At 42.7% G+C, this 23606-nt stretch overlaps 1 protein-coding gene across 4 annotated transcripts in view; it reads right to left on the bottom strand.

Moving 5' to 3' along the window:
* Nucleotides 1-23606, bottom strand: part of HIVEP2 (HIVEP zinc finger 2) — a 257470-nt gene that overhangs the window by 18792 nt on the left and 215072 nt on the right. For all 4 annotated transcript variants that reach the window (XM_044291698.1, XM_044291697.1, XM_044291696.1 and 1 more), the window contains 2 exons: nucleotides 12582-17951; nucleotides 1576-1727 (listed from right to left, as the gene is read on the bottom strand). In XM_044291698.1, the coding sequence (XP_044147633.1) occupies nucleotides 1576-1727; nucleotides 12582-17645 (5216 nt within the window). In that variant the 5' untranslated portion in view covers nucleotides 17646-17951. The remainder of the gene's footprint in view (nucleotides 1-1575; nucleotides 1728-12581; nucleotides 17952-23606) is intronic.

Here is a 23606-nt window from a genome sequence, read left to right as displayed (position 1 = left end):
AGCTGCACTTTCCTCCTGACACATCATCAGGACATAGTGCAGGACGACAGTGCAGCGCACAGACAAGAAGATGGATGAGCTGTGGAGCGGCACCCCTACAGGAGAGGTTATTATTTTATTTCAATGGCACTGGGGACATTGCTGGGAGGGGCAGCTGGTGGCACTGGGGGGACAGCTGGTGGCACTGGGCGGGGAAGCTGGTGGCACTGGGTGGGGAAGCTAGTGGCACTGGGCGGGGAAGCTGGTGGCACTGGGCGGGGAAGCTGGTGGCACTGGGTGGGGAAGCTGGTGGCACTAAGCGGGGAAGCTGATGGCACTGGGCGGGGAAGCTGGTGGCACTGGGCGGGGAAGCTGGTGGCACTAGGGGGAGCTGATGGTGCTGATGGCATGGGAGGCAGCTGATGGCACTAGGGGGGAGCTTGATGACACTGGCTGGAAGCTGATGGCACGGGGGGGCAGCTGATGGCACTGGGGGGGAATCTAGTGGCAGTTGGGGGAAGCTGGTGGCACAGGGGGAGCTGAAGGCACTGAGGTGGCAGCTGATGGCACTAGGGGGAGCCTGATGGCACTGGCTGGAAGCTGTTGGCACTGAGGGGCAGCTGGCTGCACTGGGGTGAAGCTGGTGGCAATGGGGGGGGGGGAGCTGGTGGCACTGTCTGGAAGCTGATGGCACTGGGGGGCAGCTGGTTGCACTGGAGGGAAGCTGGTGGCACTGGGGAGCCGCTGGTGGCACTAGGGGGAGACTGATGGCACTGGCTAGAAGCGGATGGCACTGGAGGCAGCTGACAGAACTGAGGAGGCAGCTGGTGGCACTAAGGAGGCAGCTGGTGGCACTGAGGGGGAAGCTGATGGCATTGAGGGGGCAGCTGATGGCACTGAGGAGACTGATGAGTTTTTATAAAGAAAAAAGTAATTTTCAGTAGTTTTCTGTTATTAGAGTATTCAATTAATTGTTGGATTAATCAATAGAATACTCTATTAAAAAATATAGCTGCAGCCTACACAGTTTAGATGTCTACAAAAATTAAAGGGGTCGTGCCACTTTCAACAAATTTTCAAGTACAGAAAGTTAATACAAGGCACTGTCTAATGTATTGTGTTCATATTGCTTCCTTTGCTGGATTGATTCATTTTCCTATCACATGATACACTGCTTGTTTCCATGATTACGACCACCCTGCAATCCATCAGCGGGTGGCTGTGCTCTAGACTTTACACACTATAGAAAAAAGCACCAGCCTATGCAGGCTCCCACAGTCCTGGCCACCAGAGAGGCGGCACTTTTTCCTACAGTGTGCAAGCACAGCCACCGCTGATGGACTACAGGGTAGCCATAACCATGGAAATGAGCAGTGTATATGATGGAAAAATGAATCCAGCCAGCAAAGGAAGCAATATGGGTAATAACAATACACTAGTAAGTTGCTTGTATTAACTTTCTCTACATGATAAATGCCACTTCCTGAAGCGACACAACCCCTTTAAAGCTTGTAAAGATGCCAGTGACCTTTTATTTTTTTGACATCACAAAAATTTAGCTTTTATTTGTAAGTAAATGAATGTTTGTTATCTTACCCTCCTTCAAATATTTTAATCCTCATAGGTTCTGTTTGTTTAGCTGAAATATCTTTCTCTCCATGACTTTCTCCCTTTGTCCTTTCTTTGCTGTTTCCAGCGGTCTTCTTTTCAAGTTTACTGGTAACCAGTAGGGATGGCTCAGGTTTCATCTAAGTCATAAAAATAAATAACAGGAAATTTGCTGTATTTGCTTTAAACTAAACATATGCATCTCCTTTAACTCTCTCAATATTCAGTGAAATGCCTGTAATGTCTCATGAGCTATATTCGCTGAGATGATTGACAATACAGGGGCACTTACTGCCTTAGGCGTAGTTCACACTTCATTGATTTGGTCAGATTGTGAGCCAAAACCAGGTGTGGATCAAAAACACAGAATAGGAGCAGTTCTTTCCAGTATACTTTCTCTGTGTAGGCTCCATTTCTGGTGTTGGCTCTACTTTAGCTAACCTTAGGTAGCTCTACCTGTACCAGAAAGTGGTCTGATATATAAGTCCTACATGTAAGCTTTTTGTTTAGCGAAGTGGGCACAGGCAGGAGACCGCTCCGCTCAGCTAATCCTGGCATAGCACATGGTTACAGGATACTGATGCGCTATGCCAGCATTTAGCCAACCTCATTAGGCACAGTCAGGTGCAGCAACGTGTGCTCCTGTCCGTACAGCGTTCACTGCGGCCCCTTTAATACAATGCTGAGACAACTCAGCGATGTGCGAGAATAGTATATTTAAAGCGCGGTGGAAATTTATTTAGTAAAAGTCTAAATCAATTAATAAATTATATTAGAAGAATTATTTTAGTGCATGTGGGACATTTTCCAAAAAATAGTTGAACAAAAGTTTAGTTACTCTATAAATTATAGTCCGTGTTGAGCGAGCATGCTTGGCCGAACAACAGTTAGGCTCGACCATCGCGATGCTCGGCACATCGCAGTGTTCGGCCGAATACCTTGTGTGCGATGCTCGAGTCAGTGTATTTAAATCCAATTTAGCCACTATTTCTGAAAAGTTTCTGGCGGGATTTGAACTCACAACCTTCTACATTAGAGGCAAGGACTTTAACCACTCAGCTATAAAGCCGAATTAAAAACTGTCAGTAGTTTGTCATGTAGGTTGTTATAGTAGTTTGTCATGTAGTAAGTATATCTATACAGCAGAAGTATCATTTCATATTTCACTGCAGGTTAACATGTAGCTGTATAGCATAGTGGTTAAGGTTCTTGGCTCGAATGTAGTAGGTGGTGAGTTCAAATCCCGGCAGAAATTTTTCATAAATAGAGGCAAAATTTAATTTAAACATATACATAAGTTTTTAGCCATAATATATTTACATATACTATATATTTAGAATATATATATTATAATATATGTAAATATATTATGGCTAAACACATATTATGCATTCATATATATCAGAAGTATTAATATATACAGTACAGACCAAAAGTTTGGACACACCTTCTCATTCAAAGAGTTTTCTTTATTTTCATGACTATGAAAATTGTAGATTCACACTGAAGGCATCAAAACTATGAATTAACACATGTGGAATTATATACATAACAAAAAAAGTGTGAAACAACTGAAAATATGTAATATTCTAGGTTCTTCAAAGTAGCCACCTTTTGCTTTGATTACTGCTTTGCACACTCTTGGCATTCTCTTGATGAGCTTCAAGAGGTAGTCACCTGAAATCGTTTTCACTTCACAGATGTGCTCTGTCAGGTTAAGGGTCCATTCATACGTCCGCAAAATGGATCCGCATCCGTTCCGCAATTTTGCGGAACGGATGCAGACCCATTCATTTTCAATGGGTCTGGAATGTGCTGTCCGCATCCACATTTGCGGATCCGCACTTCCGCATCCGTGCTTCCGTTTCCGCAAAAAAATAGAACATCTCCTATTCTTGTCCGCAATTGCGGACAAGAACAGGCATATTCTATTAGTGCCGGCAATGTGCGGTCCGCAAAATGCGGAATGCACATTGACGCTTTCCGTGTTTTGCGGATCCGTGGCTCCGTGTATCCGCAAAAAACGTTGCGGACGTGTGAATGGAGCCTTAATAAGTAGGATTTCTTGCCTTATAAATGGGGTTGGGACCATCAGTTGCGTTGTGGAGAAGTCAGGTGGATACACAGCTGATAGTCCTACTGAATAGACTGTTAGAATATGTATTATGGCAAGAAAAAAGCAGCTAAGTAAAGAAAAACGAGTGGCCATCATTACTTTAAGAAATGAAGGTCAGTCAGTCCGAAAAATTGGGAAAACTTTGAAAGTGTCCCCAAGTGCTCTCACAAAAACCATCAAGCGCTACTAAGAAACTGGCTCACATGGGGACCGCCCCAGGAAAGGAAGACCAAGAGTCACCTCTGCTGCGGAGGATAAGTTCATCCGAGTCACAAGCCTCAGAAATCGCAGGTTAACAGCAGCTCAGATTAGAGAACAGGTCAACGCCACACAGAGTTCTAGCAGCAGACACATCTCTAGAACAACTGTTAAGAGGAGACTGTGTGAATCACGCCTTCATGGTAGAATATCTGCTAGGAAACCACTGCTAAGGACAGGCAACAAGCAGAAGAGACTTGTTTGGGCTAAAGAACACAAGGAATGGACATTAGACCAGTGGAAATCTGTGCTTTGGTCTGATGAGTCCAAATTTGAGATCTTTGGTTCCAACCACTGTGTCTTTGTGCAAAGCAGAAAAGGTGAACGGGTGGACTCTACATGCCTGGTTCCCACCATGAAGCATGGAAGAGGAAGTGTGATGGTGTGGGGGTGCTTTGCTGGTGACACTGTTGGGGATGTATTTAAAATTGAAGGCATACTAAACCAGCATGGCTACCACAGCATCTTGCAGCGGCATGCTATTCCATCCGGTTTGCGTTTAGTTGGACCATCATTTATTTTTCAACAGGACAATGACCCCAAACACACCTCCAGGCTGTGTAAGGGCTATTTGACCATGAAGGAGAGTGATGGGGTGCTGTGCCAGATGACCTGGCCTCCACAGTCACCGGACCTGAACCCAATCGAGATGGTTTGGGGTGAACTGGACCGCAGAGTGAAGGCAAAAGGGCCAACAAGTGCTAAGCATCTCTGGGAACTCCGTCAAGACTGTTGGAAGACCATTTCAGGTGACTACCTTTTGAAGCTCATCAAGAGAATGCCAAGAGTGTGCAAAGCAGTAATCAAAGCAAAAGGTGGCTAATTTGAAGAACCTAGAATATGACATATTTTCAGTTGTTTCACACTTTTTTGTTATGTATATAATTCCACATGTGTTAATTCATAGTTTTGATGCCTTCAGTGTGAATCTACAATTTTCATAGTCATGAAAATAAAGAAAACGCTTTGAATGACAAGGTGTGTCCAAACTTTTGGTCTGTACTGTATATGTATATATAATCAATATACTGGGCAGCACTGCAGACAAGGTAGAACACAGAGTGCCAGAGGCTGAGGAAGCGATCCAACATCCAGATCAATATAAAAATAAGAAATTCCACGGCACTTCCAAAAATAGTGCCAGGGAATTTCAAATATATACAGTACAGACCAAAAGTTTGGACACACCTTCTCATCCAAAGAGTTTTCTTTATTTTCATGACCTGGGGCGGTCCGCCTGTGAACCAGTTTCTTTGTAGCGCTTATTGCTTTTTGTGACTGCACTTGGGGACACTTTCAAAGTTTTCCCAATTTTTCAGACTGACTGACCTTCATTTCTTAAAGGGACACTGACAGGCCTTCTGAGCATAATTAGCTCTTTATATGCCCCCCTAGGTCTTATAATAAGTTTCCAATTCATATAAGTATTATCCCTGTGCGCATTGTAAAACGTTAAAAATAATCTTTATAATCACCTGTCCTTTCTGCCCAAGGGGCGTTTTTTGTGCCGCATTTGTGCCCAGCCGCGTCCCAACTGCCGGATCCTTAGACACGCCCATCTCATTAGTATTCACTTCGCTGGGCAGTATTTTCCTGTCCCTGACATTCGGAGATCCTGCGCATGCCCCCGGCACCCTCGCTCGCCGGGATCACATTGCGCCAAGTGAATACTAATGAGATTGGCGTGTCTAAGGATCCGGCAGTTGGGACGCGGGCTGGGCACAAATGCGGCACAAAGAACGCCCCTTGGGCAGAAAGGACAGGTGATTATAAAGATTATTTTTAAATGTTTTACAATGCGCACAGGGATAATACTTATATGAATTGGAAACTTATTATAAGACCATGGGGGGCATATAAAGAGGTAATTATGCTCAGAAGGCCTGTCAGTGTCCCTTTAAAGTAATGATGGCCACTCGTTTTTCTTTACTTAGCTGCTTTGTTCTTGCCATAATACAAATCCTAACAGTCTATTCAGTAGGACTATCAGCTGTGTATCCACCTGACTTCTCCACAACGCAACTGATGGTCCCAACCCCATTTATAAGGCAAGAAATCCCACTTATTAAACCTGACAGGGCACACCTGTGAAGTGAAAACCATTTCAGGTGACTACCTCTTGAAGCTCATCAAGAGAATGCCAAGAGTGTGCAAAGCAGTAATCAAAGCAAAAGGTGGCTACTTTAAAGAACCTAGAATATGACATATTTTCAGTTGTTTCACACTTTTTTGTTATGTATATAATTCCACATGTGTTAATTCATAGTTTTGATGCCTTCAGTGTGAATATACAATTTTCATAGTCATGAAAATAAAGAAAACTCTTTGAATGAGAAGGTGTGTCCAAACTGTTGGTCTGTACTGTATATAAATAATTATTTTTTTGTAATTACACATTTGTTTTGTGCCATACATTTTTTACAATTACTAAAAAAATATAAAATATATAAATTAAATTTAGCCTTTATTTCTAAAACTTTTATGCCGGGATTTGAGCTCACAACCTTATACATAAGAGCCATGAACTTTAACCACTACACTATACAGCTACATGTTAACCTACACTGAAATATGAAATGATACTTCTGTTGTAAAGGAATACTTACTACATGACAAATTACTATGAGGTTTTTCTGACATAGCTTATCATTCAGCTTTATAGCGGAGTGGTTAAAGTCCTTATCTCTAATGTAGACAGTTGTGAGTTCAAATCCCAGCAGAAACTTCTATTGTGCTCGGGTGCTCTGTAGTGCACCCGAGCATCGCAAAGTGTTCTACCCTACTTTGTTGTTCAATCAACAGTAATTATAATGTGTTCTGGTTTCTTTCTGCTGTGTGTTGCTTTTTGTTTGTATTGGTATTGCTATGTCAAAATCCAGCTTTAACCCTTAGGATACCGGAGGATATTTTTAGTTTTTGCGTTTTGTTCGCACGGCATTCTGTTTGCGGCAAAACTGACCCAAGCCCTCATTCCTTGGGTCAGTATGATTACAATGATACCCCATATATATAGTTTTTTTTTTAATGTCTAAATAGTGTAAAAATAAATGTAAACGTTACAAAAAATGTTTTTATTTTTTCAATCACCATATTCTGACCCTCATAACTTTTTTAGAGTTATATCTACTGAGCTGTGTGGCAGCTAATTTTTTGCAGGACAATCTAGTTTTTATTGATACCATTTTGAAGTGTGCAACATATTTTATTAAATTTTTTGGGGTAAGAGAAGCAATGAAAAATTGAAAATTGGCCATTTTGACCCTTTTTTCTGTTACGCCATTTGCCATATTGGAAAAATATTTTTATATTTTAATAGTACAGGTGTGTTTTCGGTTGCGGTGATACCTATGATGTTTATATTTTTTGTTATATATATATATATATTTATGATTTTGAAGCTCATATATGAGCCTACAAAATCTATGTTTTAATTTCTCATTTTGAACAATCATGTATTTTTAAACTGCACTTATTATTGGGAATTGCTAATTTCTTATGTTGGCCTGCCATCTTGGGGCCAAAATAAGAATTGCACATTGAATGTTCTCAGCCTCTTCAGCGAGGCTGAGCCCATTCAAATCAATTACCAGCGACCACATTGGCCACAGGGGATGCAAGAGCTTCCATTTTCTGCGCTTTCAGATGCCATGATGTCACTTGAGCATGGCATCTAAAGCCTTTAATTACCACGATCGGCATTATGGTCAGTTGCGGTAATTATCCGCAGGTCTCTGCTGTTTGAAACAGCAGAGACCTGCCGGCCATGACGCCCGCTGCACGTGCGAGAGACGCCATGTTTGTCTATTGCTCTAACGCTGTACATGTACGGCGCTAGTAGCGAAGGGCAGTGGTGTATCTTGGTTTTGTGCTGCCCTAGGCGAGACTAAATTCGGGCACCCCCCTAATATAAATTTGACCCACCCCTTCCTGTCAAGGCCAAACCCCTTTCTCTCTAAACCCCACCCCTTCCTATGTGCCATCCACGGATCCCCCTCCCCTAAATAGTGCCATCCACGGATCCCCCTCCCCTAAATAGTGCCATCCACGGATCCCCCTCCCCTAAACAGTGCCATCCACGGATCCCCTCCCCTAAACAGTGCCATCCACGGATTCCCCTCCCCTAAACAGTGCCATCCACGGATCCCCCTCCCCTAAACAGTGCCATCCACGGATCCCCCTCCCCTAAACAGTGCCATCCACGGATCCCCCTCCCCTAAACAGTGCCATCCACGGATCCCCCTCCCCTAAACAGTGCCATCCACAGATTCCCCCCCCCCTCCCCTAAACAGTGCCATCCACAGATTCCCCCCCCCTCCCCTAAACAGTGCCATCCACAGACCCCCCCTCCCCTAAACGGTGCCATCCACAGACCTCCCCTCCCCTAAACGGTGCCATCCACAGACCTCCCCTCCCCTAAACGGTGCCATCCACAGACCCCCCCCCTCCCCTAAACGGTGCCATCCACAGACCCCCCCTCCCCTAAACGGTGCCATCCACAGACCCCCCCTCCCCTAAACGGTGCCATCCACAGATTCCCCCCCCCCTCCCCTAAACGGTGCCATCCACAGATTCCCCCCCCCCTCCCCTAAACGGTGCCATCCACAGATTCCCCCCCCCCCTCCCCTAAACGGTGCCATCCACAGATTCCCCCCCCTCCCCTAAACGGTGCCATCCACAGATTCCCCCCCCTCCCCTAAACGGTGCCATCCACAGATTCCCCCCCCCCCTCCCCTAAACGGTGCCATCCACAGATTCCCCCCCTCCCCTAAACGGTGCCATCCACAGATTCCCCCCCCTCCCTTAAACAGTGCCATCCACAGATTTCCCCCCCCCCCTCCCTTAAACAGTGTCATCCACAGATTTCCCCCCCCCTCCCCTAAACGGTGCCATCCACAGATTCCTCCTCCCCCTGACGCTCACAGGAAAACATTTAAAAACAAATCAGTAACCTAAACTTTATTCATTAGTGATGTCTTTACTGGATACCTTACTCTGTCTTTCAGCTTCGGTAACAGCAGGCAGTGCGGGAGGGCGGCGCTCACTCACTGACATCACGCGCCTGCTCCTCCCACTAGGCGGCGCAGGCGCGTGACGTCAGTGAGTGAGCGCCGCCCGCCCGCACTGCCTGCTGTTACCGGAGCTGAAAGACAGAGTAAGGTATCCAGTAAAGACATCACTAATGAATAAAGTTTAGGTTACTGATTCGTTTTTAAATGTTTTCCTGTGAGCGGCGGGGCCCTGTATATTCTAACCCCCAGGCAAGCGTCCCTGTCACCATGGGAACGCCTGGGGGTTAGAATATACCATCGGATTTGTGTTTTCACGCTCTCACTGAGAGCGTGAAAACTCAGATCCGATGGTATATTATAACCCCCAGGCAAGCGTCCCCGTCACCATGGGAACGCCTGGGGGTTAGAATATACCATCGGATCTTCTGAATATACCGGAGGCGTCTGATGGGACAAGGGGCAAACAAGGCATTTTGCCGCCCCATTGGCAAGTGCCGCCCTAGGCAAATGCCTTGTTTGCCTCGCGATAGATACGCCCCTGGCGAAGGGGTTAAAAGTGTTTCCTGTGGTATAATCTTTTTACACAGCCTCATTCACACGGTAATATTTTGCATTTGCAATCCAAAACTAGGAGTAAAACACTGAATAGATCTGTGATGGCTAACCTCTGGCCCTCCAGCTGTGGTAAAACTACGACTCCCAAGATGTACACTTGCTTGGCTGTTTTTAGAACTCCACAGAAATGAATGGAGCATGCTGGGAGTCATAGTTTCACCACAACTGGAGTGTCGGAGGTTAGCCATCACTGGTATACAGTATAATCTTTCCATTTAAGATTTTCCAGTTTGTTCCACATATAAATAAACTTCTGTAAAATACTGACCATAATACTGCTGTGTGAACAAGGTCTAAAGCATCTGCTAATTAAAGGGCTTCTGTCAGGCCACTAAACCGTTTTTTTTTGGTTAATATTAATCCCTACACTGCAAGCTCCCTGTACATAAGCTAAATATTCATTTTTGTTCAGTAGATTTTGTTAAAAATCAAGTTTTATAATATGTAAATTACCTTGCTACCAGCAAGTAGGGCGGCTTCTTGCTGGTAGCAGCCGCATACTCCTCTCATCATGACGCCCCCTCCGCTGTTTGATTGACAGGGCCAGGGAACGGGATCGTTCTCTGCTGGCCCTGTTTGAATTCAAAATATCGCGCCTGCGCCGTACCTGTCTTTAATCGGCGCAGGCGCACTGAGAGGCGGCAGCTCTCTCGGCCGCTCCATCCTCAATGCGCCTGCGCCGGGTGTAGATGTGACGTCATCGGCGCAGGCGCATTGAGGATGGAGCGGCCGACAGAGCGGCCGCCTCTCAGTGCGCCTGCGCCGATTAAAGACAGGTACGGCGCAGAAGCGATATTTTGAATTCAAACAGGGCCAGCAGAGAACGATCCCGTTCCCTGGCTCTGTCAATCAAACCAGCCGCCCTACTTGCTGGTAGCAAGGTAATTTACATACAAACCGGATTCCCAAAAAGTTGGGACACTAAACAAATTGTGAATAAAAACTGAATGCAATGATGTGGAGATGGCAAATGTCAATATTGTATTTGTAATAGAACGTAGGTGACAGATCAAACGTTTAATCCGAGTAAATGTATCATTTTAAAGGAAAAATACGTTGATTCAAATTTTCACGGTGTCAACAAATCCCAAAAAAGTTAGGACAAGTAGCAATAAGAGGCTGGAAAAAGTAAATTTGAGCATAACGAAGAGCTGGAAGACCAATTAACACTAATTAGGTCAATTGGCAACATGATTGGGTATAAAAAAAGCTTCTTAGAGTGGCAGTGTCTCTCAGAAGCCAAGATGGGTAGAGGATCACCAATTCCCACAATGTTGCGCAGAAAGATAGTGGAGCAATATCAGAAAGGTGTTACCCAGCGAAAAAATTGCAAAGACTTTGCATCTATCATCATCAACTGTGCATAACATCATCCGAAGATTCAGAGAATCTGGAACAATCTCTGTGCGTAAGGGTCAAGGCCGTAAAACCATACTGGATGCCCGTGATCTCCGGGCCCTTAAACGACACTGCACCACAAACAGGAATGCTACTGTAAAGGAAATCACAGAATGGGCTCAGGAATACTTCCAGAAACCATTGTCAGTGAACACAATCCACCGTGCCATCCGCCGTTGCCAGCTGAAACTCTACAGTGCAAAGAAGAAGCCATTTCTAAGCAAGATCCACAAGCTCCGGCGTTTTCACTGGGGCAGGGATCATTTAAAATGGAGTGTGGCAAAATGGAAAACTGTTCTGTGGTCAGACGAGTCACGATTCAAAGTTCTTTTTGGAAATCTGGGACGCCATGTCATCCAGACCAAAGAGGACAAGGACAACCCAAGTTGTTATCAACGCTCAGTTCAGAAGCCTGCATCTCTGATGGTATGGGGTTGCATGAGTGCGTGTGGCATGGGCAGCTTGCATGTCTGGAAAGGCACCATCAATGCAGAAAAGTATATTCAGGTTCTAGAACAACATATGCTCCCATCCAGACGTCATCTCTTTCAGGGAAGACCCTGCATTTTTCAACAAGATAATGCCAGACCACATTCTGCATCAATCACAACATCATGGCTGCGTAGGAGAAGGATCCGGGTACTGAAATGGCCAGTCTGCAGTCCAGATCTTTCACCTATAGAGAACATTTGGCGCATCATAAAGAGGAAGGTGCAACAAAGAAGGCCCAAGACGATTGAACAGTTAGAGGCCTGTATTAGACAAGAATGGGAGAGCATTCCTATTTCTAAACTTGAGAAACTGGTCTCCTCGGTCCCCAGACGTCTGTTGAGTGTTGTAAGAAGAAGAAGGGGAGATGCCACACAGTGGTGAAAGTGGCCTTGTCCCAACTTTTTGGGGATTTGTTGACACCATGAAATTCTGATTCAACATATTTTTCCCTTAAAATGGTACATTTTCTCAGTTTAAACTTTGTTCCGTGATTTATGTTCTATTCTGAATAAAATATTAGAAGTTGGCACCTCCACATCATTGCATTCAGTTTTTATTCACGATTTGTATAGTGTCCCAACTTTTTTGGAATCCGGTTTGTATTATAAAACTTGATTTTTAACAAAATCTACTGAACAAAAATGAATATTTAGCTTATGTACAGGGAGCTTGCAGTGTAGGGATTAATATTAACAAAAAAAAAAAAAGGTTTAGTGGGCTGACAGAAGCCCTTTAATTGTTTTTACACTGGGCATTTGCATCCATTATCAGTGAATCAGAACAGAGATAAATATCACTAAAATAATATACTACTTGCTTATGGAGCATAATTGTCAAAATAAGGCTCTGTTTGTTATACATGTTCTGCATATACTATATCTCAGAAAAGTTGAGGCATATGGAAATGCATTGTGTTTTTTAATACAGTAAAGTTAGGTGTGCTGTGTTATATTGCATAGGACAGCACTTTGCTCCATCAGGAGTAATGTGAACATGAGCCTAAAATGCATTTTACTATTGAAATTGTTTGTCAATGCTATGTCATAGTCTAAATTATATGTTCATAGGTATTTTACCTATATACTGTATTACAACTCCTTACTCACCTGTGCAAACTGCAGTTTCCATACATTTGAAGAAGTTAGCTTTCCAGCTCCAGATCTGTGCATAGCAGCCATGGTGTAAATTTCACCCGTATTCTTCTGCTTAGACCTCAGAAGTGCTAATGATGTTCTTGTACTAAGGCCTGAAGGGTTAGGATTGCAAGAGCTAATACACCATGCAGCATAAACGGATGACTTTAATGAATCCTGTTCTGCATGACTGGGTTTGGCATAGTTAAGGAAACACCAGCTGACAGTAGTAGTAGTCCTCAGGCTTGGAAATTGAAGGACTTGCTGCACTTCCTCTGTTGAACAAGAACTTTGAGACATCTGCATCAATATTCCTACAGAACGTTTTTTGCTTTTGAGTGGTTCATCCTCAAGAATTTCACTTGATGTCCTCTCTGGACTTAAACTCATATCAGAAGAAGTGTCTTCATCAAAAATTTCATCTGGTGACATCCGACCTTCTGGAACATCAATGGACTTTGATTCAGGTAATGTTTTCTCAACATAAGATGATGTACATAGTGGTGAATTTGATAGTGAGGATGAAGATGCCTGGGTGGTTGAAGAAAAACTTTCTTTTTGCTCTAATGTGCGTCCTTGTCTTACTAACTGAGGTTTCGAGGTTCGTGATAAATTTTTTTTAATGTCAGAATTAGTCAATTCTACTGCACTAAGTTCTTTAACAATTTGTCCGTACATCTTTTCGTCTTTCACTCTTTTTTGCTGTTTAGTTTCCATGAAGAGTTCTAGACTGCTTGCAGGAGAAAGCATGCGTTTGCCACCTCCAAATGAAGATGCACTGTCAGAACTAGACACCAAACATAAAGGGATTGCAGATTCTAAGCCTAATGGCAATGTCTGTGGCACTTTCCATAAAGGATACTTTTCCAGTTCTCCACAAGGTGCTAGCATTTGGGCTATGTTGAATCCCAAACCTTTCATGGATGCGCTTGTTGCCATTACCCTTTGTGAGGTACTTCCATCCACTTTGCAGCAGATTACTATGGATGGACTATTTGTTTGAGAGTGAGTTACAAGAATTTGTGAAATGCTTGTGTACATGACACTACCATATGATGGCACATGTGTTTGAATTCTAACTGGAACAATAGGCCCAGATATAGGCTGAAGTGAGCCAACACTTGGAGACACAGAAAGCTGCTGATCAGTAGAAGAATCACTTGAACCTCCACTGTGATCTCTCTGTAGTTTTGAAAGGTGTTTAGATTTCTTAGAGGATGACAATGATGACTCTAAATATGGTTGGTAGCCTTTTTCCATGCTATGCAAATAATTAAGAGACTTGCATACTACAGGATCTTGAGCAGTATCAAGGTAATAGGAGGATGGCAGCTCTGACTGTGGAGGAGGCTTGAAATATGTGTTTTGTAAAGTTTGTAAATGATGCTGGAAATGTCTTTGCAAAGGATCTATACAGGGTGGCCACAAAAGAGGAGGATGAGTTGGTATTTGAGCCATGCAAACAGAAGTGTAAGGTAACTGAAATGTATTGTGTACTGGCGGATATAACATTTTTTCAGGAAGTGGAAATAAATGCTGTTGCTCTGGCAAATGTCTTTTGGCGATATAAGAAGATGGTGGCCCAAGGGGATTTCTTAACACATCATGGCTTGTAATGGACTGCTGTGAATAATGTGATGAGGTACTGGTAGGTTGGGCAGATGTACCAATGGCTAGATTTAAAGATTCATCAGTTAGATTTATGGAACCTGATAAAGAAGATGATGATGAACGCTGCCAGGAAACCTGTGAAGACCTACGACTTGCATATGCTGGATCAGGCTGTTCTTGGTTCCCAAGTTGTTCTTGCTCTGACTGCGAATTTTCAGGGAACCCACTGAAAGAAACTTGACGGATAAGAAAGCACTTTTTCCGTTCACGGGCTGGAGACAAAGTTGTAGTGATAGCACCAGGGACAGATGCATGTGTTAGGTTTCCATAATCAAAAGATTTGCTCCTTATTTCAGGAATCTCACTTAAACTGAGACATGGTATCTGTTCAGAAGAGGACCGTCTCATTTCTTTTTGATGGTGGTGGCTGGGTACAGAAAGTGAGTAAGCTCCTGGAGGAACAGTTAAAAATTCAGGTGGTCTACCAATTTCATCCTGTTTGGCTGGAACTGTAGATTTTATTATTTCCTCTCTGTCAAAAGACATTGAAAAGCTAGAACTGTGAGATAGGTTACTCTCCTGACTTGGACTGCGTGACAAACTTGTTCCTGTTGACTCAAAGCTGGATTCCCCTGATGAATTTTCCATGTCAGCCAAGCGAAGTCGTTTCTTCTTTGGAGGCAATTTCTCTGCAGGTAGTTGAGACAGTGTTTCACTTCTTTGGGGCCACTGAAATTCTTCTTGCGTTTTTTCCGGCTCTTTGACAGGAATTTCTGGTTCCTTCTCAGGTTTGTCTGGTTCCTCAGTAACTCGAATCTCAGGTACTGTAATATTGTGTTGACGCACCAGTTTAGGAGGCATGTGATATGTAGAATGTTGCTGCTGTTGAGATGGTGATGGCCTTCCTGTAGATTCACAAAGGTCTGGTGTCTGAGTCCAGTCTGGACTCATAGAAGACATTGTGTTTCCACTGTCACAAATCTCAGAGGGAGAGCATGCTTTATCTGGCTGGCTAGCAAGAAGTTCTGTTGATTCAGATCTTTCAAAAGAGTTAGGCCTACTCAAAGAGTTAGTGTGTTGTATTACTGATATTACATTACCAGGAGGTTTTCTATTGATTATATCTGTTACCTTATCTGTGTCTGAAGATGATTCATCTAATACAGGTACAGGACTTGCAATTTGCTGATGTTGTCGACAAATGTCAAAACGGTCTTGTGACCCACTGTAAACATATTCTTGCCCTGAAATGGAATATCCAGTCCTGGCTGGTTCTTGACTTGAGGATTTAGTATCAAAATCCAAAATCACAGGGCTGCTTGCTGAACTGCTAGGCATAGCAATATCTTCCTCATCTCCAACACTCTTTTCTTTTCTACGCTTTCTGTTTTCAATTGTTGTTCCAAACCGAGGAGGAGAAGGTGCAGTAACATCTACAAAATACTCCCCTGGTTTCATTCCACCTACATACTGTACATCTCTGTATTTTTGAACTTCATAATCATCCCACCTTTTAGGTTGAATCCCTGAGACATATTCATACACTGAAGCCATTATCTTTTCTTTTGACGAGACAGGTTTTTCATGCATTGTTTTCCTGCAGTAGGCAACAGCCACGTTTTTTGACATTCTGTTATATGCATCACACTCAGAATGACCCTCCAAGACCAATGGTAACTCAAAAGCACCTTGCCTCCTAAGGAGTCTTTGATGAGGAATACCTGTAGTACCTGGATAAAACACATCATCAGACCCTGTCATACGTTCATCAAATGAGTGACTTCCTCTAATAGAAGTAGGTATACTTAAATTTGTACCAGAAGATGTTGGCATTGAATTGCTTCTTATAAGTGTTGATGTTTCTCCTGAAGGCTCTAAAAATACTGCTGTTTGGCCCTGCGGAATTTCTGAGTATATCTTTGGTTCACCTTCAGGAGATTCTCCAATGAGGTGTGTTTTTTGCAATTCAGAAGTAGGAATTCCAGATAATCTTGATGTCAGACTTAACTTGCTGTGGTCTAGAAACCCTTCCCTTTTTTTCATAAACTGTGAGATATGCTCCTCCATCAGGCTGGGGTTAACAATCGATACACTGGCTTCTTGACTTTGTAGTGAAGATCTAGGGCTCAGTCTACAGTATTTACCAAAGATTATTTCTTCATAAGAGGTTGCATTTGTATTTGGAGGACTTATATTCTGCTCTGCACTTTCTGAACGTGAAAAATAACCAGAGTCTGTGCTTCCTTTACTATGTGGGCTCAGGAGATTTAAGGACTTCTCAGAGTCATGCCCTTTCTTTTCTGTAAGCTTTAGTGCAAGTTTTTGCCTAGCAGTATGTAGTTCATCATTTTTACCACTTAATGAGGGGTTGTGCATTAACTCAGATGTCACAAAATGTGAGCTCTCACTAGGTAAGTGGATGCCACTTCTGGGGATTATCAGTATTGGCACTTTCATTGGGCCTCCTAATGAATCGTCTGAAGTATGGAAACCTGGATCTATAAGTTCGCCGCCTCTAACACTCACATCCAATGGAATTTGTGAAATGGGGCTTAGTTTTTCAGAATCTTCAACTAGCAACAATGTCTCTTCATCAGTGTCTGTACTTTGTTCCCCATCAGAATGTATTTCATTTTCTACATCAATGCAAGAAGCCTCAAGGTCTAATTTGGACACAGCAGAGTCTGTAAAAGGAACTAATCCAGCTTTAATGGCATGTGCATGTGACTTCCTGTGCTTATACAAGTTGCTTTTTGTTTTGAATGAAAAACCACAGGGTACACATGGATAAGGACGCTCTCCTGTGTGAGATCTTATATGTTTTTTCAGCACACTTGGTTTGGCACAAGCCCGTGTACAATACGGACAAATATATTTGCCGGGTTTTTTGGGCTTTTGCTCCTTTTTGTGGGTGTCTTCTGGCTGATCAATAGACTTCTGTGAATACTGGCTATATGACGAAGCAAGTGAAAATTTCTTTCTGGAGAAGTCTACACCTTGTCCTTGAATACGAAGGAATAAGTCTTCTGAAGCAACAGGCAGGTGACTGTGATATGGATAAGCATGTCCTTCAAGGCTCTGATGAGGCTTCCCACTGTGTACTAACCTGTGCTGGTGCAGAGTATGCTGGGGAAAAGAAAGTGAATGCCGGTGAGTATAGGAGCCTGAACGCTTCTGTCCATATTGCTTTCCTGGCATCTGCTGGCTACTCTCATTTTGTGATCCAACTTTCAAAGAACTGTAATGCCGTCCTGATGTTGGGTTTGCAATCAGTTCAGGGTTAGCCTGTCTTTCTCCTGCGTGACTGTCATAAGTGCTCATTGTAACAACAGCTGGATGCTCTTGTCTCCATCTGCTTGATACTTTTTCGGATTCTCCACACCTTGAGGTAGATTCTTGATCTAATATGGTTTCTCCAGAGTCCATTTTTATTAAGCTGGTCTTCAGTGCTAGCTCACTTTAATGCTATACAGACACATGGAGTGTGACTGACTTTACTTTTTAAATCAGAGTCATTTCCATTTTTCTTTTCACCAAGTCACCAATGTGTGTCTCAAGTCACCAAGTATTCCCATGAAGCAGTGTATATGTATTAATCCAAAGGTTCACGCATGACTAAAACCTTCATAAATGTGGCCTGAAATGATTTGATGTCCGGCAAGATAAGGATAATCCAGGGAGATCTGTGCGATTAACATGCAGTTCTTGTCAATGACAGCATAGATGCACAACCTGAAAAACATAAAAAAAGAAAATCAGAATCACAGTACCAGATTTTTCCAAATATTATCAGGCAACAGTACTCTAACTTTAACATAGCATGTTAAGTAAAAATTGTAAAGTAAAAAAAAGGCATTTTAAATAAAATATTAGCTAATCAATGAGAAACCATAACACAAATGTCTAGTTATTGTCATACACTTACAGATCAGATACCCTAAAGAAATTACTGGTATACAAGAGCAGAAAAAGTTATTTTGCTTTCTGCAAAAGAGATGCTAATTTTAACACATAAAATTGGTTTACAAAAAGTATTTTTTGCCATCCACTTTGTAATGTTTTTGCCCGGTAATAATGGAAAATGATTTAGTATTTACTAATTCACTGTAGTTGATCGAGCTCAAAGGCTCCACAGGTAGCACGTTATGATGCAAGAGACCACTGGTGCCAGCACTCAAAAGCGAAAGGGAGTGGTTTAGCCTTGACACTCTCCTGCCCATCGTACACTTGCATCTAGGTGCATGAGCAATTCTAATTTTTCATTTATGTCAGCAGTATGATAGGCAAAATGGGTATCTTTACACTGTTATTCTCATTCCCTATCTAGTGTTTTTACCTCATTGGTGAGCGGGTATCTAAGGGTACTTTCACACTAGCATTGTTCGGATCCGGCAGGCAGTTTCGGCATCTATCCGTTAGATGGATCCGGTGATATACAGAATCCGTTTCATCCGGAATAACGGATCCGGTATTTATGTTTTTTCAAAGATCAAAAGCAAAAATAGCTCCTCCTATGTCCCGGCGCATGCACAGACCGGTAAACGTGATCCGGCAACACAGCAATTTCCAGAACACTTGGTACCAGATCCGGCATTAATACATCTCTATGGAAATTAATGCCGGATCCAGAAAGTGCGGTAGTGTTTTGGGATTTTGTCTGGAAAAAATACCGCAGTAAATGCTGTACAAGGGACGGAACGGAAGACATCCTGATGCATACTGAACGGATTGCTTTCCATTCAGAATGCATTAGGACAAAACTGATGTCGCCCCCCCCCCCCGGTATTGAGACCCTTTACCAGATTTCAATACCGGAAAAGAATAACGCAAGTGTGAAAGTACCCTAAACTAGTGAAAGCTCACTTTAAGTTGTAATATGTCAGCTTGAGTTTAAAAGAAAAAATCTTGGAAAATAACACTTTCCATGCACCTTGATTCACATCATTTTAAAAATTAGCAGCACAAGTGTGAATTTTCCAGGAATAGCATAGTCACATAGCTACTGAAACATCCTTGTAATTGGCTGATTAGGTTCAGTTCCTGTGCAAATTTAACAAACCAACAATAATAAAAAAAATAAAAGAAAATAGATACAATGACATCATTGTCAGCAAAGAAGAACATGCTACAGTTAGTGTTTAGTCATATAATTCCAGGAAAATATCCCTTTATTAAAGAGTAACTAAACCGTTATACAAACTTTTAATATGTTCTCCCTAATAAAACTATCTCTAATATACTTTATTAATCAATTTTCTATTTTTACTACACTATTTCCTGAAGCGCAATCATTCACTGTGCGCTGAAAACTCTGTTCTTTGTACACCACTGACAGCTCAGCGGTGTACGGAGTACATTTTATGAATGGGGCCGCAACAGCGCTATGCGTACGGCAGGAGCGCATATTGCTGCTTCTGCCCGTGCCCCCCGGACATGGGAACCCTGTACTCATGCCAGGATTAGCTGAGTGGAGTGGGCTCCTGCTTCTGCCTGCTCCGCTAAGCTAAGAGCTGACATGCAGTTGTCGTAGCTCAACGAAGCAGGAGCTAATCCTGGCGTGGTACATGAGTACTATGCCAGAAGTTAGTAAACCTGCATATAATTTTTACACTTATATCTGCAGCCCTATGAAGCACTATCGGTACAGGAGGGAGGCGTTATCAGTGACTGGCAGCTATATCTGTATGCACACTTATACACACAATGCTATCAATCACTGATAACACCTCCCTCCTGTACCGATGGGTATTCATAGAGCTGCAGATATAAATGTATACATTGCAGGTTTTATTGAACCCCCCCCCCCCCAGCCTACCTGTACCCTTCACCTCTTTCTTATCGCAATTCTACGGTTATTAGGCTAACTCATGAACGTTGGCTTACTAGTCTTGTGGAAGCTATGACCTGGATAACTGTAGCACACTTTTCTAATTTGGAAGTATGCTTCAATATAGCAAATACATAATGGACAATGCTTACTAGTACTAATATCTGTGTACATGAATTATCTCAGTTTCAATAAAAACAATTGTAAAAAAAAAGACACTAGGTTTGTAGGGCATTTAATATTTTACTATTGCCAAACAGGTAACATGTCAATACAGTGTTTATCACTTAAAAAAACAAACACACCTCAGAAAGAAAGTGTTTAAAAAAAACCCCCCAAAAAACGTAGTTTGCCGCTACGCTTTAGGCCCCTTTCACACGGCCGTTGCGGAAACATGTGCGGGTGCATTGCGGGAACACCCGCACGAGTGCAAAACATTGTCATGCGTTTTGCACTCGTGTGAGAAAAATCGCGCATGTTTGGTACCCAAAGGTCCTTGTTGCTACAAAAAGCTAAGATAAAGACAGAAGGAGATGCCGGCTACGCGAGCAAGTGGACTAAGGTGAGTTAAATTATTATTATTTTTTTTTTAACCCCCTCCAGCGCTATTGTACTATTTTGTATTCAGAATGCTATTATTTTCCCTTATCACCATGTTATAAGGGAAAATAATAATGATCGGGTCTCCATCCCGATCGTCTCCTAGCAACCTTGCGTGAAAATCGCACCGCATCCGCACTTGCTTGCGATTTTCACACAACCCCATTCATTTCTATGGGGCCTGCGTTACGTGAAAAATGCAGAATATAGAGCATGCTGCGATTTTCACGCAACGCACAAGTGATGCGTGAAAATCACCGCTCATGTGAACAGCCTCATAGAAATGAATGGGTCGGTATTCAGTGCGGGTGCAATGCGTTCAACTCACGCATCACATCCGCGCGGAATACTCGTCTGTGTGAAAGGGGCCTTAGGATGATAAGCGCTAAATGTACAATAGCTAGCATCTACCTCAATGCTCCACTACCATTTCTGATATTACAGGACATTCTGGAAGATTGTGAGAGCTAATATTTCTTCTTTCACTCTAGAAAAGGCAATAAAACATCACAGTATATGAAAAATCAGAAAAAAATAGTAACCCTGTACCTAAAATCTCACATTACTTCTTTTAAAGACTTTGGTGATAAAGAAATGTTAATGTTACGCTTAGGCCTCATGCACACAAGCGTTGTTTTGGCCCGCATCCGAGCCGCAGTTTTTGCGGCTTGAAATGCGGACCCATTCACTTCAATGGGGCAGCAAAAGATGCTCTGTGTGCTGTCCGCATCCGTTGCTCCATTCCGTGGGCCGCAAAAAAAATATAACCTGTCCTATTCTTGTCCATTTTGTGGACAAGAATAGGCAGCTATATTAATGGCTTACCATGCAGTTCCGCAAATTGCAGAACGTACACGCACACCATCCGTGTTTTGCGGATCCGCAATTTGCGGGCCGCAAAACAGACAACGGTCGTGTGAATGTAGCCTTAAGGAGATAATTAAACAAACGACATTTGAGATCATTTTATGAAGGTCCATAATGGACCTAAAGTCAGTGTCAAATAGCTGTTAATAGTGCACAGACGCTTACACTCAACTGTATAGTAAATGTCAAGTCATTCAAGTTCTCCCATGAGAACTTTTATCTCGTATGCTTCCGCATGTTTCAAGATTCCTTTCCTGAATTAAAGGGGTTGTCTGGGTTCAAAGCTTTGCAGGGCAAAGGAAAGCTTCGGAGCATGAAATGCTCAGGGGGGCTGCCTGGGTGAAATCTTCGGCAAAGGAAAGCTTCGGAGCATGAAATGCTCAGGGGGGCTGCCTGGGTGAAATTATGGGTATGTACGGGTTCAGAGCTGACCCCTTTAAAAGTGTGGAGCCTTTCTACATACATGTGTGGTTTAGTGGGAATCATTTTATGTAGAGTGGCACAGACTAAGTAATCTATAGATAAACTTGGACTGGTTGCTTAGACCTGCAACAGATTTATCACAGTGGCTCAGACTGGATGATAAATGTGGGGCAGGTAAAGATACTTATGTCTAACTTTGTACCAACTATTAGTTGGCTTAATTTGAGACAGAATTTTACGCCAGAATTTGGTGCAATTTTGGTGCAAAATGGTGCTTCTTAGGTCATACCCCTTTCATGTGAAGTTCCTCACTTCCCACTAATCTCCACTGCATTTCGAGCAAGTCAGAAAAAATTGTTGAAACCCTCTCTGAGCCAACTTCCAATTTCCACTACCTTTCAGATTCTTTGTGCAGACACATTAGTAAATTTGGGTCAGAGTATGTTCATTTGAACACCATTTTACAGTCTAAATATAGATATAAGAGTAATTGTGTAAAAGTCTGTATTACAGCTTGCCTACAGTCACGTGTCTAAGATTTGAGCTAAGCTCCTATCTTGCAGTGGCCCAGTTTATTTTCCTATTTTAGATTAATGTACAGTGTTTGGTATGAGTATGAAGATGATAATTCCTACAACACTAGAAAGGCATTCTGGGCAACTGCCTGCAGGATTCGGCAATCTGGATGCAAACTGATGGAATTTGTCAGACGGATCCGGATGCGGATCCATCTGGCAAATGCATTGAAATACTGGATCCGTTTCTCAGGTGTCATCTGAAAAAACAGATAATTTTTTTTTTTGCATTTTTAAAGGTCTGCGGATCCGTTTTGCCAGAACACTTAATGCCGGATCCGGCACTAATACACTTCAATGTAAATTAATGCAGAATCCGGCAAGTGTTCAGTATTTTTAGCCGGAGAGAAAACTGCAGCATGCTGCGGTATTTTCTCCGTCCAAAAATCGTAATTGGGACTGAACTGGTGCATCCTGAACAGATTGCTTTCCTTTCATAATGCATTAGGATACAACTGATCAGTTTTTTTTCCAGTATGGAGCCCCTGTGACGGAACTCAATACCAGAAAACAAAAACGCTAGTGTGAAAGTACCCTCAGTACAACATACGTAATGCAGCATACTGTATTAACTATTATTCAAGTTTTTGTTTAAAAAGGTAACATGGAGTTCAAATACAATTATACTCTTCATTGAGACATGTCAAATGCTCCTTAGCAACAGATCATATAAATGATATTACATATGTATTATATTATAGAACTAGGGCTAGTTTCATATATGCAGCAGAGCGTCCAGCAAGCTGTTCCGTTAGAGACTGATACGGCCACCTTCACGTCGGACCCGATTGACTATAACGGGGTCTAACAGAGATCTGGTCACTCGCTGGCAAAATATGCTGAGAAACGGACAGACAAAAACCGCTGTTGGACCTGCCGACTTGAACACCTGGCCACAGCCTAATAAAACCTCAGCATGCAAACGTTGAGGGGAATCAGAATTTAAAAGTTATCAGGTGAATTACAACAAAGTATGTTTTCTTCAAAATGCTACAAGCCCTGTTCTTGGCATTGAGTTGCACCCCAGTCCATGTGTTAACTCAAATATTCTGCATGTTAGATTTTTGGTAATTGTTTGGTAAACTAGCACTTCGC

Source organism: Bufo gargarizans, chromosome 4 (genome assembly GCF_014858855.1).
Source record: "Bufo gargarizans isolate SCDJY-AF-19 chromosome 4, ASM1485885v1, whole genome shotgun sequence".
NCBI classification, from domain to species: Eukaryota; Metazoa; Chordata; class Amphibia; order Anura; family Bufonidae; genus Bufo; species Bufo gargarizans.
This window is presented reverse-complemented; position numbering and strand designations above follow the sequence as displayed.